Source organism: Bombus fervidus, unplaced genomic scaffold (genome assembly GCF_041682495.2).
Source record: "Bombus fervidus isolate BK054 unplaced genomic scaffold, iyBomFerv1 scaffold0043, whole genome shotgun sequence".
Classification (NCBI taxonomy): Eukaryota; Metazoa; Arthropoda; class Insecta; order Hymenoptera; family Apidae; genus Bombus; species Bombus fervidus.
The window spans coordinates 16643-32280 of NW_027212606.1; the positions used below are offsets into that span (position 1 = coordinate 16643).

Sequence of the window (15638 nt, forward strand, 5' to 3'; positions counted from 1 at the left end):
TGTTTTGTGTGTAAAGTGGAGATAAGTCAGTGGACAAAGTATAGTATTCCCGTGCTAATTCACAAGATGTATTGTCCAGAGTGCCCACTTGTCCGCCATGAACATCGCGGTAATGTGCCAATTAAATCACGTAGCTACTTGAGACCAAGAAGAGTTAGCAAACTAGCAAATTTGAAATATCTTACTTACGAATCGAGATTAAATACATTCGTAGCATGGCCTAATACATATATTAGAAGTGAAAAATTAGCCGATGCTGGCTTTTACTACAACGGAATAAATGATATGGTTATTTGTCACCACTGTGGAATTGCTATAGACAATTGGAGTCGAGGAGAAGATCCGTGCAATCGACATGCGACTTCGTCTCCAGGATGTTGTTATATAATCAAAGGACGGAGCTGTGAATGCATTAACAATGTAACAGGCCAAGATCTTCATGAAACTTTTGTAGAAGTAAGTAGAAAAACTTACACCCTGAACCATATGTATAATTGTAAAGATGTAGGAGGGATTCGGAAATACAAATAATTCACTTTATTCAGCACACAACAGTTAAACACATATCTTATACTCCGAAGACCTCGTAAACCTACTCGCATGCACGCTTGTTGTCAACTGACTATTCCAGATGCTTCTAAAGGACTGCCAATCGTCTGCCAATAATTAATAATTCCAATATATACTTATGTACATTATATTTATTACAGGCACCAATAGAAACTACAGATGAGAATCATGAGGGATCCGACAGTGTAAATGAAACAAACGAGATGACTCTCGTTGAGAAAATTGGTAAGTAATAAAAATAAAAACACAGATAGATCATACATTCTTTAATTTGTATGAAATCCGTATACGTATAATAAATTTGTATTATATATTATATTTAAATATACTGTTTACTATTTTAGCTGCTCTGGAGAAGGAAAATCAGGAATTGGAGAATGCTCGATCGTGTAAAGTTTGCACGGAACGAGAAGCGACTATTACATTTTTACCTTGTGGACATCTGGCAACTTGCCGTTATTGCTCCGCTACTTTTATGAAATGCATAATTTGCCAAGGAAAAATTACAGCTGCAGTTCGTATAGCTTTTGCTTAATACATGCACATCTATATATATATAAAATTATGTACATATATAAATTAGCATATTCATATCTCTAATATGAATATATTTTATAGTTGTTATCAAATTAAAATGTGTTATAATATGCAAATAGAAACAATAATGTTAATAAAGTTAACTTTTTTTTTTTTTTAGTAATCTAACTAATTGTTCCTTGTTTTATTCCCCTTATTGTTAGTAAAATGAAACTGTATTATACATATATATTTCAAATCATAAAAATCATAGCTTACTTTTTCTTTTATTATACTTTCATTGCTTATGCTTCGCTTATAATCTTCTCTGTTTAAAAATAGCTACCAGAAGAAAAAGATCAGAGACAAAAACATTTGACGCAAAAGGAGAAACTATCAAAAGCTAAATCTGATATAGGTAGCAGCTCATTTTTATCCAGTATACACATATTTATGATTCTAAATTCTGTATGATTAAGTTCAAGTTACATATAATTATTCTATAATTTATTAAATTGGATCAAAACAATATTGCGTTGATAATGGCAAAAATAAATCAGTTAGGTCAAATGAAGAATAGATTTATACATTAAATCAGCTTTATTATGTAACAAATAAACTATAAAAAATAAGTAAATTGTGTCGCTGATTTTTTATGATCTATTTATCACTTCTAATATAGCTTTCCTGTCAGCTTCATTTTTTATACCAATTTCAATTAAATATTTATATTAAATATATATATATATATATTCACGTGGGATAGGGACTCTTTTTGTTTTACGGGTAGCACGACGTTATTTGTTTCACGGACAGAGCTACCCCCTTATATGTTTTACGGACGACCATACTTGAGAGACACTCATTTCCCAAATGGACGGACACAGAGCAAGATCAGAGACAGACAAGATCACAGAATAATTATTTACAATTTTGAAGACCGACGGAGAAAGATCGGTAGTTCAGGACGTTGAAAATCGATTCTCGATTTTCCGGCAAACATTGTACGGAACTTGTTATTTCCCGTTTATGTAATTTATTGTTATTTATTGTTATAGACGGATATCGATTGTTGTTTATTTTTGTATTTTATCTAATTATTTTCACAATAAAACTCGATTTTCAGAATTCAAAATCGATCACCTGAATTATCAAAAGATTTACGATCGTACATATATATTTTCTGCACCGAAAAGTATCCTCACGGACATGGGACGAAATTTCGTATTCGACATGTGAAAACCACTTCTTTCCACCCGCGATCTAACGGATCTCTTGAACGAACACGTGCTGTAGTAAAAGATCTTATTCGAACTTGTAAGACCGATCGATAAAACGACTGGGACGAAAATTTAAAACTAATATGCATGGGATACAATACTTCGGTACACGAAACGACCGGACATACCCCATTCGAACTAACATTTGGACGACAAATGACTAACATGCCGTCCTCGATATCAAACACCCTCACCCTAACTAAAGATGAATTATTTAAACTCTGGAGGAACCGACATAACGCCTATATAGCGAAAGCAAGAGAAATCACTGAATCAAACAAAAGGCGGTATCAAAGAGATCAGATTCGAAAAATTATCAAAACACAAACTATATTCCAAGTAAAAGACAAAGTATGAGTACATAACGATCACAAAACCAACAAACTAGATCACGAATGGCTAGGACCTGCAGAAATCCTCCCCTCTAATCCACCCACCTATCTTATCGAACATTCCAACGGTCATACGCAAAGAATCCACGGTAACAGGCTAAAATCCTACTTTTCAGGAAGAAGACCGTAACATGGATCATTATAACACTCGAATACATTAAAAGCGATCTAGTGGTAAAACCACTAAATTACGCCAACATTTTCTTGGAACACATCGACGATTGCTATCTGTACAACAAACAAATAGATATCACCCTTATAGTAGGCCTTAACGATCCAATCAAGTTGATAGATTACAACTCGTAATAGATTTAATAGACCGACAATGTAAACCACCTTGCGCTCACATACCAGAAATAAGCAGCCTAAAATTTAAGTACAGAAATTTTCAAAACCTGACTCGGCAACTCAAATTATTATTGCATTATAGAAGCAAACGCGGATTGCTCAATGTCGTAGGCTCAGTATCCAAAACTTTATTTGCAACTCTCGACGAAAGGGACCTAGAACTCATTAACGAAAACATCGACACATTATTTGACTCCAACAACAAAATAAAAACAATGCTTAATGAGCAAACCGCACTTATCAAACGCGTGCTAGACGACACCAAAACAGATCAACTCGAAAACCTTGCCAACGATATACACAAGATTGAAAACCACAATGAAAAAAACGAAATGCTAGTCTCCCTAGTAATTCAAACTGAATCTACCATATCGGAACTGCATGTTAACATCGACGAAATTTTTAACACTGTCACGTTAGGAAAACAAGGAATCATAAATCCACAAGTTATAGAACCTGAACAATTCTTAAAAACACTTGACCAAATAACGAGACTAAACTTTATGACTAATCATATCGAACCTTCAGATCAAAATTTTCAACTAATTCTACATCTAAGTAAACTAAAAATATACAAACTTATACAATATACAAACTTATAAACTTATACAATACAATACAATGTGCCGGTTTTGGAAAACAATGAATGGAAAATAACTAAAATTTATCCGATACCTTCCAAACAAAACTCTGTATTCGTTGCAGCTGTAATGGAAACTGACTTGATACTAACCAACTCAGAACAATACACCTTTGCCGATAGTCACTATTTAGACAAATATTGTAAACGAACAGCAATCATCCACATTTGTAAAAGAACTGAACCGAGTCACAATAGAACCAATTCACCTGAATGCGGGTCAGAATTAATTAATAATCAACGGACAGTCAAAACTTGCCCGACTGCTGTCTTCAAATTGGAAGGACTGACGTTCGTACCTTTGCAGACAGAAAACCATTACATTATTATTCCTAAGAAGAATGTACAAATCGACGTATTATGTAAGACACGTAAAATCCTAGAAATTAGACAACCAAGTTTAATTAGCAGGAAAACCGGGTGCATAATCACATACGATCATAATATTATGAAAATAGGAGGATCACATAAAAATATCTCTTACGAAACCAAACTTAAGAATAGTATATACAGCTTCGAAGAAACAGACGTTCTAATATTAGAGAAAATATTAGAAACAGCTCCAAGAGTAACTCACAATTCTAACCGATATAAAGCCGACCTCGATACGTTGCAAATGCAAATCAGTACCCTGCAATGTGAACGACGCATAAATTCGTTGAAGGGATATGGCATATTCACACTACAAATATTAGGAATCGTAGTCCTAGGACTAGGAACAATATATGTAATGTAGAAATGTAAACTTTTCGAATGTCTACGTCGATCATTTCCCAAAAATGTATGTATCAAAATACTCTGCCCTACCGCTCGCGTAAACAGGATCGGTCAAACATCAACAGCACCAAGGACGGTTACTTACCAAAACATCGCAGAAGATGAAGATAGCGGGATCATCCAAATCGGGCGACCCACCAGAGTCATACGCTTCAATGAAGCAAAGCGAGTCTAAGAAGGGGGAAATGTCACACGCTCAAGAAGACCACCCGCTCAAGAAGGGCCGCTCGCTCAGTAACCGGATAGATTAAACACCCTGCATGCCACAGCTATCGAAACAATAACTTAAAAGGCGCCTCTGATACACCCTCCAAAGGGACTAAACCCTCCTAAACAAGCGCTCGAATCAGTCTGTTGTAACATTTCAAACCAGTTTGTTCTAACATTCCCAACCATTCTGTTGTAACGCTTGAACCGTCACTCTGTTGGATTTCTATAATAAATTTCATTGTCGCATACGAAGTTCAATTTTCTTCGCCCTATTCGTGAAAGAATCATTTCGTTGGAACCGCGATGCGAGGAGATTACCGGCGATCCGTTAATTTCGCGATTTCTTGTGTCTCCGACGTGATACCAGCGAAATCAGTAACGCCGGGAGCTGTCAAGTTTGAGGAGACAAAACCCGGTGGTTGAAGAACGCAACCACGCAGCCTCCCGCCGCAGGTAGGCAAAGTAGTCACGACAGTCACGAATCCCAACAACGAGGTAAGCTTGTTCCTTGCATTCCCGATCCACTATCCGCCGTAACAATGGCAACCGCAGACAAAATTACCTCGTTGTGTCGGAGACGAGGCCATTATAGCCGCCAATTCACGCTCATATCGAAACGACTGGATGAGTACGAACAATCCGGTCGTCAGGATGAGTCCGATTTATTATTCCTCGAAAAACATCTGGACAAATACGGGCGTGATTTCAACGCGATCCAACTGGAGCTGGCAGAATTAAGCGAGGAGGAAGACGCACGCGGCATCGAGATGTCGCAACTGTATTACGATATAGGACAACGTATGAACCAGCTCTTAAAAGCTTTCAAGGAGCTTCTCATAAAAGGGATTGCTCTCATTACCTCTATTTTTGATGCAATTCGTCGCCTTGAATACGATACTAATCTTGAAAAATATCATTAATTACTCTTATCCCTAAACTTGGAAAACCTCACAATCTGCTTACTAAAAGGCATCACTGCTTTCCCCACGCCGTAGCAAGATTCTTTAAACGAAGTCTACTCTTTATTCTTGTTCCCATTCGCGACCAAACGCGCGCAACCGCGAAGTTAAGACACGACTCTGCGACTGCAAAGTATATGGAACACATACATATATATATATACGTGCTACGATCGCGTGCGAAATAGCCGTGCGCGACCGAACGTCGATGATAGAACATCAGAAATCCTTACTGAAGATTATTTATTTATTTATTTACTTATCTACTGTATTAACTTATAATATTAACTTATTAATATTAACTATTACCTTATAATATTATTATTATTGTTATATACGTATAATATTGTATGCAATATATAACGGTATATAGGGTGAAACTGTAGAAACGTTATCTACCCTCGGATTTCTATGATTTTTGGATATGTTGCAGAAATATTTTAAACAACTTTTACCTATTTACTATACTGTATATAAAGATTGAACTTGTTTAATTTTCAATATATTGGTAAGAAACTACCGGCTCGATTATACTGTACTTCTGCTTATAGTTGTTCATCTGCGAGAGCGGCGTATGCGTCGGTCTGGTTGCCAGTCGTCGGTCACTTACCTTTTGTACATTAACAATTATTTAATTATTTAATATTTGAACCCAATACATTGATGATATTTACTTTTAATCGAGTTATAAGTTACCGGTTATAACGGACTCTTGCAGCCTCGCATGTGTACGTTGTGCACGAAGCCTCTAGGCTACGAAGCCGCCCTACCCTCGTTTCCAAAGAGAAGATAAGTGACCGGCAATCGGTAACCAAACTAACGCATACGCTGTCACAGTTGCACAACTGCAGATGCAGAATTCACTGTAGCGATGTCGGTAGTTTTTCGCGAATATCCCGGAAACTAAGCGAATTCACTTCTTATATAGGAAAAGCTTATTTGAAATATCGATTTCTACAACATATTCGAAAACATCGAAATCGAAGAGTAGTTAACGTTTCTGCAGTTCCACATACCAAATCGTATTCTCTTCAACGCTATTCAATTTTTATGCGAAAGATTTTTCCATAAAGTAAATCATTTTGTAATGATGTTTGAAATGATAAAGTTAGATGCTTCATTCTATTTAGCGTAGATTATCATATATTCAAAGGAATAGCTTTCTGTTCGTTCATTAATATGGCATTACTTAGTTTTTATCTAACTGGGAAATGTAAACATTTTCTAATGTAATTTCAATAGATAGATTTCAATAAGAGCCAATGGAACTTTAAGATCATATTCTGAAAGAACGATTCATTTGCGACCCATGGTTCCTTGCAGATATTACGCGATTCATTAGATATCCATTACACGATGCAGTACAAAAAGTTTGGCTTTGAAATTCTATTATACGGTATCTTTCATTAATAAATCTCCACCGATATGAAGGTGTAGGATCGTCTACCAAAGTCATGAGATATAATTCCTGAATATCCTGAACAACCAATAGCCTATAACCAAATTGCACAACATTTAATCATGTTTCTTTAATGCAATATAATTGTAATATCTTCTCACTCTTTTCCTTTCCAATACTCTGTTGCTTTTGACGACATATCTTTCGTTTGTTAGTTTATAACCTTAAACGAAGATAATTAAAATTAAGAATTATAATGATTTATAATGATCCTTTTCTTCTGGTAGCTATTTTTAAACAGAGAAGATTATAAGCGAAGCATAAGCAATGAAAGTATAATAAAAGAAAAAGTAAGCTATGATTTTTATGATTTGAAATATATATGTATAATACAGTTTCATTTTACTAACAATAAGGGGAATAAAACAAGGAACAATTAGTTAGATTACTAAAAACAAAAAAAAAAAGTTAACTTTATTAACATTATTGTTTCTATTTGCATATTATAACACATTTTAATTTGATAACAACTATAAAATATGTTCATATTAGAGATATGAACATGCTAATTTATATATGTACATAATTATATATATAGATGTGCATGTATTATGGCAAATATATGTGAGTTAGGGCTTTAATTTCTGTTTTGCAAATTATGCATCGTGCAAAAGCACGCGAGCAATACCAGCATGTTACTAAATGTCCACAGGGTAGGAATATAATTGTTCCATCTCGTTCCGTGCAAACTTTACACGATCGAGTATCTTTCAATTTTTTATTTTTTTGCTCCAGAGCAGCTAAAATAGTAAACAGTATATTTAAATATAATATATAATAAAATTTATTATACGTGTACAGTTTTCACACAAATTAAAGAATTTGTGATTTTATTTTTATTACTTACCAAATTTCTCAACGAGAGTCATCTCGTTAGTTTCCTCTTCACTATCGGATCTCGTATCGTCATCAACTATTGGTTCCTGAAATAAATGTAATGTACATAAGTATATATTGGAATTATTAATTATACATATGGTTCATGGTGTAAGTTTCTTTTCTTTCTACTTACTTCTTCATAATTTTCGTAGATGTTTTGCTGTCTTAGATCATTAACAAACTGGTGGCCACGAACTGTTATCAAGTAACAACAGCTTGAAGACCAAATTGCATGTCTATCCCATGGATTTTCTCCTGGACTCCAACTTACTACACCAAGTCCACAATGATAACAGATAGACATACGATCTCTTTCGTTATAGTAAAAGCCTGCATCGGCTAATAGTTCTTTATTCATAGATGTATCAGTAAATGTTGAGAATGAATTTAATCGGGATTGGTAAGTAATATAATCCAAATGTTTTGGTTTCTTAACTTTTTTTAGTCCCAAACGGCTAAGATCATATGCCGTCGGGTCTTCTGCATCTGTTACAAATCGATGGTCATTAAAATCAAAGGACTGCGAATATTCTAAACCGTAACGACATAATATATTTCCATTTCTTCGTTCTGTCGGTTGAATTTCATCAGGGTGTGTACCAATTGGCACATTACCGCAATCTTCATTGCGGACAAATCTGCACTCTGGAGACCATATCTCGTGAACTTGCATGGGAGTACGACCCTCTAACCAGTGACTTACCACCACTCGACACACAAAACATTTGACTCTATCCATTTTGCCTGTACAATAGAATCCTGCTGCTGCAAGACTGGCAGGGTCAACGAGAGGTACAAGCCAGTTTCGAAAACTCCAAAGTCTTGCTGCTTCAAAACGAAAATCACCATGATGTTTTCGAATGCCACGCGACGTCGATGGAACCGACGACACTGGATTAATCATTGGTTCCGGCATCCGGTACCGGTGTCGGTACCGGTGCCAACGATTGGTATATGCCGGTATCGGTATCTGAATCACATCAGACGAAATTGAATCGTCTGACGATTCTTCGTGTTCTGGAGATTCTTCGTATTGTGGTAGCACAGGTTGGATGTTAGATATATGCAACATCTTGTCCTTATTGTCACTTGTAGAGTTTTCACACCTATTTAAAGGGGGAAAAAAAAAAACCGAAAAAGAAAGAAATTAAAATACCTAGTAATTGTAACAAGCCGATATTATCGAAGTAATCTCAGTTCCGTGTGTTTTAGCGCAAAAGTTAAAAATTGTCTTTGAAGAATTACAGCGATTTTAATTGATATTTGAAGCGTTTGAAGGATCCCGAAACTTTCTGTACAATCTACATAAATTCTTTCGCTACGATATTTTGACTTACAAATGGTAAAACGTTTTTAGTTAATTTATTTTCGAGAAATATTATACGTGTACAGTTGATCAAACAGAAATATATTACAGACAAAACTTACGAATATGAGATGTTTAGGTATCGCTACAACAGCTCACCAACTCTTCAAATGGAATCTTCACAAAGATTTAATATCCTGTACTTGTATATTTTATATTGTTAAATTTACTAAAACTGCACTATCGTACGAACCAATCACACAAACTATTCCACTCTTACAGTAATACTGAAATTTGAATCCTAAAACTTTGAATCCTTGCTGCTAGTGCGTGTCTATTTTATATTACTATCCCTACCACATTACTCCTTCATCCCACCATAAGGCACTGTGCCGAGTGCGCAAGTTGTCGACCAATCAAATTTCACTGATGCTCCACCCCTTACCGTACCGCTCCTTATGTACCGTCCTGTATTATCATTACCTGTATATAAAATAATAAAATTATTTTTACAAATAAGTACACAATTTTTTCAATATGTGAAACATCAGGCTTTCTGCAGGAAAATTTAACCGTTTCTAACGTTTTATAAATTAATTTTCAGATAAAGTTCTCTCGCGATGCGAATAATAAGACGCCGTAGCATTATCTTATATTATATTTTATCTATCAAAGCACATCACTTGTCACTTTTCGCAAATGTTCCTTACGTTTGCCAACGATATACCATATATTTAGTTTGCCAGTAAAATTGTTAATTGCGTATGCACTAGATGATAATAAAAACGAAGATTGAAGCTATTACTTAAAGCAATACACTTTGCATGAAAAGCAATTAAATCTTGAAAAATATTGAAAGAAACGTTGTCGTTTGTCAAATGCGAAAAAAAGTATCGACAAAGTAAAACCATTAAAATTGTCGATGCCTCTGATTTGTTACTAACAATCCTGAAATTGCTAAAACGAGTGATCATACTCATTATTCAATGTCTCATATTTAATGTTTATATTCGTGTTCAATGTAGCGACGTATCTATCTTCTTTTGTTTTTTCTTTAATTTTCTTTATTTTTCTCTAGCATTTTGCATTTTATGAGTCTTAGGCAGCAAAGATTCTTAGGGCCACAAGTGAACGTTCTAAATTTTCCATTTTTGTTGTATCTTGCTGTACGTTTCTATTTATTAAGAAAATAGCAAGTAGAATTTCAAAAGAAAAATCTTTCTATTTATAACGGTATTATAATAACGGGTGCGTTTCTTATTGGCTTTATCTCTCCTGAGAAAATTCACCTATTATTCTAAACATTCTATGTTTGTATGAAACCTTCAATAGCCTAAATGAGTTTTTCTTCAATGCAATCGAGTATGACGGGTGACAGGTATACGGGCTGATAGAACAAAGGCCGCCTGCTAATCTACGGGATATTAGTTAACTTGATTCTAAGATTTACAGCGGCTCCTCAGACTACCTCGACATACGATGTTTATGATGCATCAACCTCTGGGCGACCACCCTTATTTGGATAACTACGGGGCCGTTAGGGTGTTTATTGTCAAGTATCGGTACTTTCAAGTATCGGCCGATTCATTAAAGGCAATTTCACGTCTGTGTTAGGTGAAACGTTCATCCCGCCGTCACGTCCGTCACGTTTGTTTTTATCTGCGTATCCAATGTCTCGTAAATGGCTGTGCAATGTGGTCAAATACACAGCATACAAAACTAATTAATCTGTATGAATCAATTAAATATCAAAAGCAAAACCAATGTAATAACAGCTTTAAACAGCATCTGAAAAACGATAACATCCAAGGAAACAACTTGCGATTGAAAGAGTCGTATATCGAAAAATTCAAAGGTTTATTATTAATTGATATAAAAGGATTACTCTGAACATTTTTCAATGATTTTCTATGCAACAATAATATAATATTTCTATATAATAACTTTCTTTGTTAATGTTGTACATTATTTGACATTCTTTACTGTGAATTACCCATCGAAAGCTTTTCTATATTTGCTTATCAAACAAATTTAAATGGACTTGTGTTGCAACTGTCTACCCTATTCTACAAATTATTTCAGGAAATGTAAGTATAACAGCTGTTTCTTCCATATTTATGTAAAAATGTATTGGATAAGTTTTCAAGTAACCCATACTCTGTGACGCCATCATTTTTTTTTTTTTAACAAAATTTCAGCTGATTATAATGATGTTTTTATAAATTAAAAATTTAACAAAATTTACAGCTATTGCTTAGAAAATGTTTATTTTTGGATTTACTACCACTGCATATTTTTTCACGATATTGTACATTAACAGAATCTTTTTGTCTTTTCCTACAGTCCCCCAGATCTAGCAACATGCAGATCTTCGTTAAGACCTTAAGAGGGAAAACTATTACTCTTGAAGTTGAAGCTTCTGGCAGAATAGAGAATGTGAAAGCTAAGATCCAAGAAAAAGAAGATATTATTATTACCATCAATGCTAGCAATTCGCAATAGAAACATATACAAATAACTAGGATATTTTAATTTAACTGTACTGTCTGCAAAGATTACAGTCCATTCGGTCACAAGATTTAAATATTAAAGTATAGACAGAGAAGATCTTGATACTTGTGTTGAATATGTGCTTGAATTTAATCCATTGCGCCAACAAAATGTTCCTCCAACTATGAACGATGAAAATGTATTGAGGGAAAATACACCAACGATATGTATGTATGTATGTATGTATAAAATTTTATTATAAATTAATATTGTAAATTTATTTTAGGTTGACTTTGATTTGTTTATGACTTATAACTAATGAAGATTTAATTGAAATTGGTATAAAAAATGAAGCTGACAGAAAAGCTATATTACAAGTGGTAAATAGATCATAAAAAATCAGCGACACAAAAGGAATTTATAACCTTTTATTAGTTATATCTAACTATATGTTATTATTTTATTTGTTATATACTAAAGCTGATTTAATGTATAAATTTAAAAATATAATATGTTATGTTATAGCACATTAGTATTATTTCTTATACTAACATAGTACACTTAAAAACACATATGGTACATTTCTATTTTTACTTATAAAGATACATTTACATACATTTACATATTGCCTGTACAATTGCTGTATTCTTGATGTGCGATAATACTTTATTATTAAGTACACTTTCTTTTTTTTGCTTTAGGATCATGCGGAATTGAACGCACATTTAGACAATCACTCGATTCACTATTCTTCATTTGATCTAACTGATATATTTTAGCAATTGTTTCCGCAACATTGTTTTGATCCTATTTAATAAATTATAGAATAATTATATGTAATTTTAACATAATCATACAGAATTTAGAAACATAAATATGTGTATACTGGATAAAAATGAGCTGCTACCTATATCAGATTTAGCTTTTGATAGTTTCTCCTTTTGCGTCAAATGTTTTTGTCTTTGATCTTTTTCTTCTGGTAGCTATTTTTAAACAGAGAAGATTATAAGCGAAGCATAAGCAATGAAAGTATAATAAAAGAAAAAGTAAGCTATGATTTTTATGATTTGAAATATATATGTATAATACAGTTTCATTTTACTAACAATAAGGGGAATAAAACAAGGAACAATTAGTTAGATTACTAAAAAAAAAAAAAAAAAGTTAACTTTATTAACATTATTGTTTCTATTTGCATATTATAACACATTTTAATTTGATAACAACTATAAAATATATTCATATTAGAGATATGAACATGCTAATTTATATATGTACATAATTATATATATATGGATGTGCATGGATTAAGCAAAAACGACACGAACTACAGCATTGACTTCTTTTCGGCAAACTATACATCGATCGAAATTTGAAGAGCAGAAATTACATGTTGCCAGATGTCCACAAGGTAGGAATGCATTTGTCGCTTCTCGTTCCGTGCAAACTATACACGATCGAGCATCCTGTAATTCTTGATTTTCTTTCTCCAGAGCAGCTAAAATAGTAAACGGTATATTTAAATATAATATATAATACAAATTTATTATACGTATACGGATTTCATACAAATTAAAGAATGTATGATCTATCTGTGTTTTTATTTTTATTACTTACCAATTTTCTCAACGAGAGTCATCTCGTTTGTTTCATTTACACTGTCGGATCCCTCATGATTCTCATCTGTAGTTTCTGTTGCTTCCTGTAATAAATATAATGTACATAAGTATATATTGGAATTATTAATTATACATATGATTCATGGTGTAAGTTTCTTTTCTTTCTACTTACTTGAATAGAATTTGAATAGAGATCTTGGCCTGTTACATTATTAATGTATTCACAGCCCCGTGCTTCGATTATATAACAACATGCAGGAGATGAAATTGCATGTCGAACCCATGGATCTTCTCCTGGATTCCAATTTTCTATACCAATGCTACAATGATGACAGATGGCCATATCATTTCTTCCGTCGTAGTAAAAGCCTGCATCGGCTAATTGTTCTCTACTCATATGTGTATTAGGAAATGTTGCGAATGAATCTAATCTGCATTCGTAATTAGCATATTTCAAATTTTTTAGTTTCGTAATACAGTTTGGTCTCAAACGGCTACGTCCTTCGATTGGCACATTACCGCAATCTTCATTGCAGACAAATCTGCACGATGGACAATATATCTCGTGAAGTTGCATGGGAGTACGACCGTTTGACCAGTCACTTATCTCCACTGCACACGCAAAACATTTGACAGTATCCGATATGCCTGTATAAAAGAATCCTTCTGCTGCAAGTGTGGCAGGAGGAATGGAAAAAGATCGAGGCCAGTATAGAAAAGTCGAGCGTCTTGCTGCTTCAAAACGTAGATCATATTGTTCTTGAGTGTGAAAAAACGTCGATGGAACCGACGACATTCGATCAATCGATAGCACCGGAAACGGAAACATTTCTGATATTGACGACGCCGTACTAACGAACCACACAAACTATTCCACTCTTACAGTAATACCGAACTTTGAATCCAAAAACTTTGAATCCTTGCTGCTAGTACGTGCCTATTTTATATTACTATCCCTACCACATTACTCCTTCATCCCACCATAAGGCACTGTGCCGAGTGCGCAAGTTGTCGACCAATCAAATGTCACTGATGCTCCACCCCTTACCGTACCGATCCTTATGTACCGTCCTGTATTATCATTGCCTGTATATAAAATAATAAAATTATTTTTACAAATAAGTACACAATTTTTTCAATATGTGAAACATCAGGCTTTCTGCAGGAAAATTTAACCGTTTCTAACGTTTTATAAATTAATTTTCAGATAAAGTTCTCTCGCGATGCGAATAATAAGACGCCGTAGCATTATCTTATATTATATTTTATCTATCAAAGCACATCACTTGTCACTTTTCGCAAATGTTCCTTACGTTTGCCAACGATATACCATATATTTAGTTTGCCAGTAAAATTGTTAATTGCGTATGCACTAGATGATAATAAAAACGAAGATTGAAGCTATTACTTAAAGCAATACACTTCGCATGAAAAGCAATTAAATCTTGAAAAATATTGAAAGAAACGTTGTCGTTTGTCAAATGCGAAAAAAAGTATCGACAAAGTAAAACCATTAAAATTGTCGATGCCTCTGATTTGTTACTAACAATCCTGAAATTGCTAAAATGAGTGATCATTCTCATTATTGAATGTCTAGCGTTTATATTCGTGTTCAATGTAGCGACGTATCTACGGTATCCGATTTCGCTTGCTTTTTCTTTAATTTTCTTTATTTTTCTCTAGCATTTTGCATTTCATGCGTCTTAGGCAACAAAGATTCTTAGGGCCACAAGTGAACGTTCTAAATTTTCCATTTTTGTTGTATCTTGCTGTACGTTTCTATTTATTAAGAAAATAGCAAGTAGAATTTCAAAAGGAAAATCTTTCTATTTATAACGGTATTATGATAACGGAGGCGTTTCTTATTGGCTTTATCTCTCCTGAGAAAATTCACCTATTATTCTAAACATTCTATGTTTGTATGGAACCTTCAATAGCCTAAATGAGTTTTCCTTCAATACAATCGAGTATCGTTTATTGTCAAGTATCGGTACGGTCGATTCATTAAAGGCGAGCTATGCAATTCCACGTCTGCGTTAGGTGGAACGTTCATCCCGTGACCGTGGCTACGTACGGCGACCGGTTGTCTCCTCGAGCCCAACCTCATTCTCTCAAATTTCGAATAACTGTGTTTGGGTTGTTTCGTAATTGCTAAAGCATTCGTGTTTTTCCGAGTGATTCCAACAGGGGGTC

The 15638-nt window shown here is 34.1% G+C and overlaps 3 protein-coding genes and 1 long non-coding RNA gene across 4 annotated transcripts; 2 read left to right on the plus strand and 2 right to left on the minus strand.

Annotated features, from left to right (window-relative positions):
• The first annotated feature begins 66 nt into the window (after nt 1-66).
• On the plus strand, nt 67-1105 carry LOC139997263 (E3 ubiquitin-protein ligase XIAP-like). The gene is made up of 3 exons (XM_072021586.1): nt 67-456; nt 711-753; nt 915-1105. The coding sequence occupies exons 1-3, from the start codon at nt 67-69 to the stop codon at nt 1103-1105; spliced, it is 624 nt and encodes a 207-aa protein (XP_071877687.1).
• Nucleotides 1106-7098: 5993 nt separating this feature from the next.
• Nucleotides 7099-9102, minus strand: LOC139997264 (baculoviral IAP repeat-containing protein 7-B-like). The gene is made up of 4 exons (XM_072021587.1): nt 8164-9102; nt 7999-8074; nt 7253-7314; nt 7099-7185 (listed from the first exon to the last, which is right to left on the minus strand). The coding sequence occupies exons 1-4, from the start codon at nt 9100-9102 to the stop codon at nt 7099-7101; spliced, it is 1164 nt and encodes a 387-aa protein (XP_071877688.1).
• Nucleotides 9103-11981: 2879 nt separating this feature from the next.
• Nucleotides 11982-12353, plus strand: LOC139997260 (uncharacterized). Its single transcript, XR_011802687.1, has 2 exons — nt 11982-12053; nt 12113-12353. It is a non-coding gene; the product is annotated as an uncharacterized lncRNA (long non-coding RNA).
• Nucleotides 12354-12498: 145 nt separating this feature from the next.
• Nucleotides 12499-14241, minus strand: LOC139997265 (E3 ubiquitin-protein ligase XIAP-like). Its single transcript, XM_072021588.1, has 3 exons — nt 13618-14241; nt 13484-13528; nt 12499-12633 (listed from the first exon to the last, which is right to left on the minus strand). Exons 1-3 carry the CDS (start codon nt 14239-14241, stop codon nt 12499-12501), a joined length of 804 nt encoding a protein of 267 aa, XP_071877689.1.
• Between the last annotated feature and the right edge of the window lie 1397 nt (nt 14242-15638).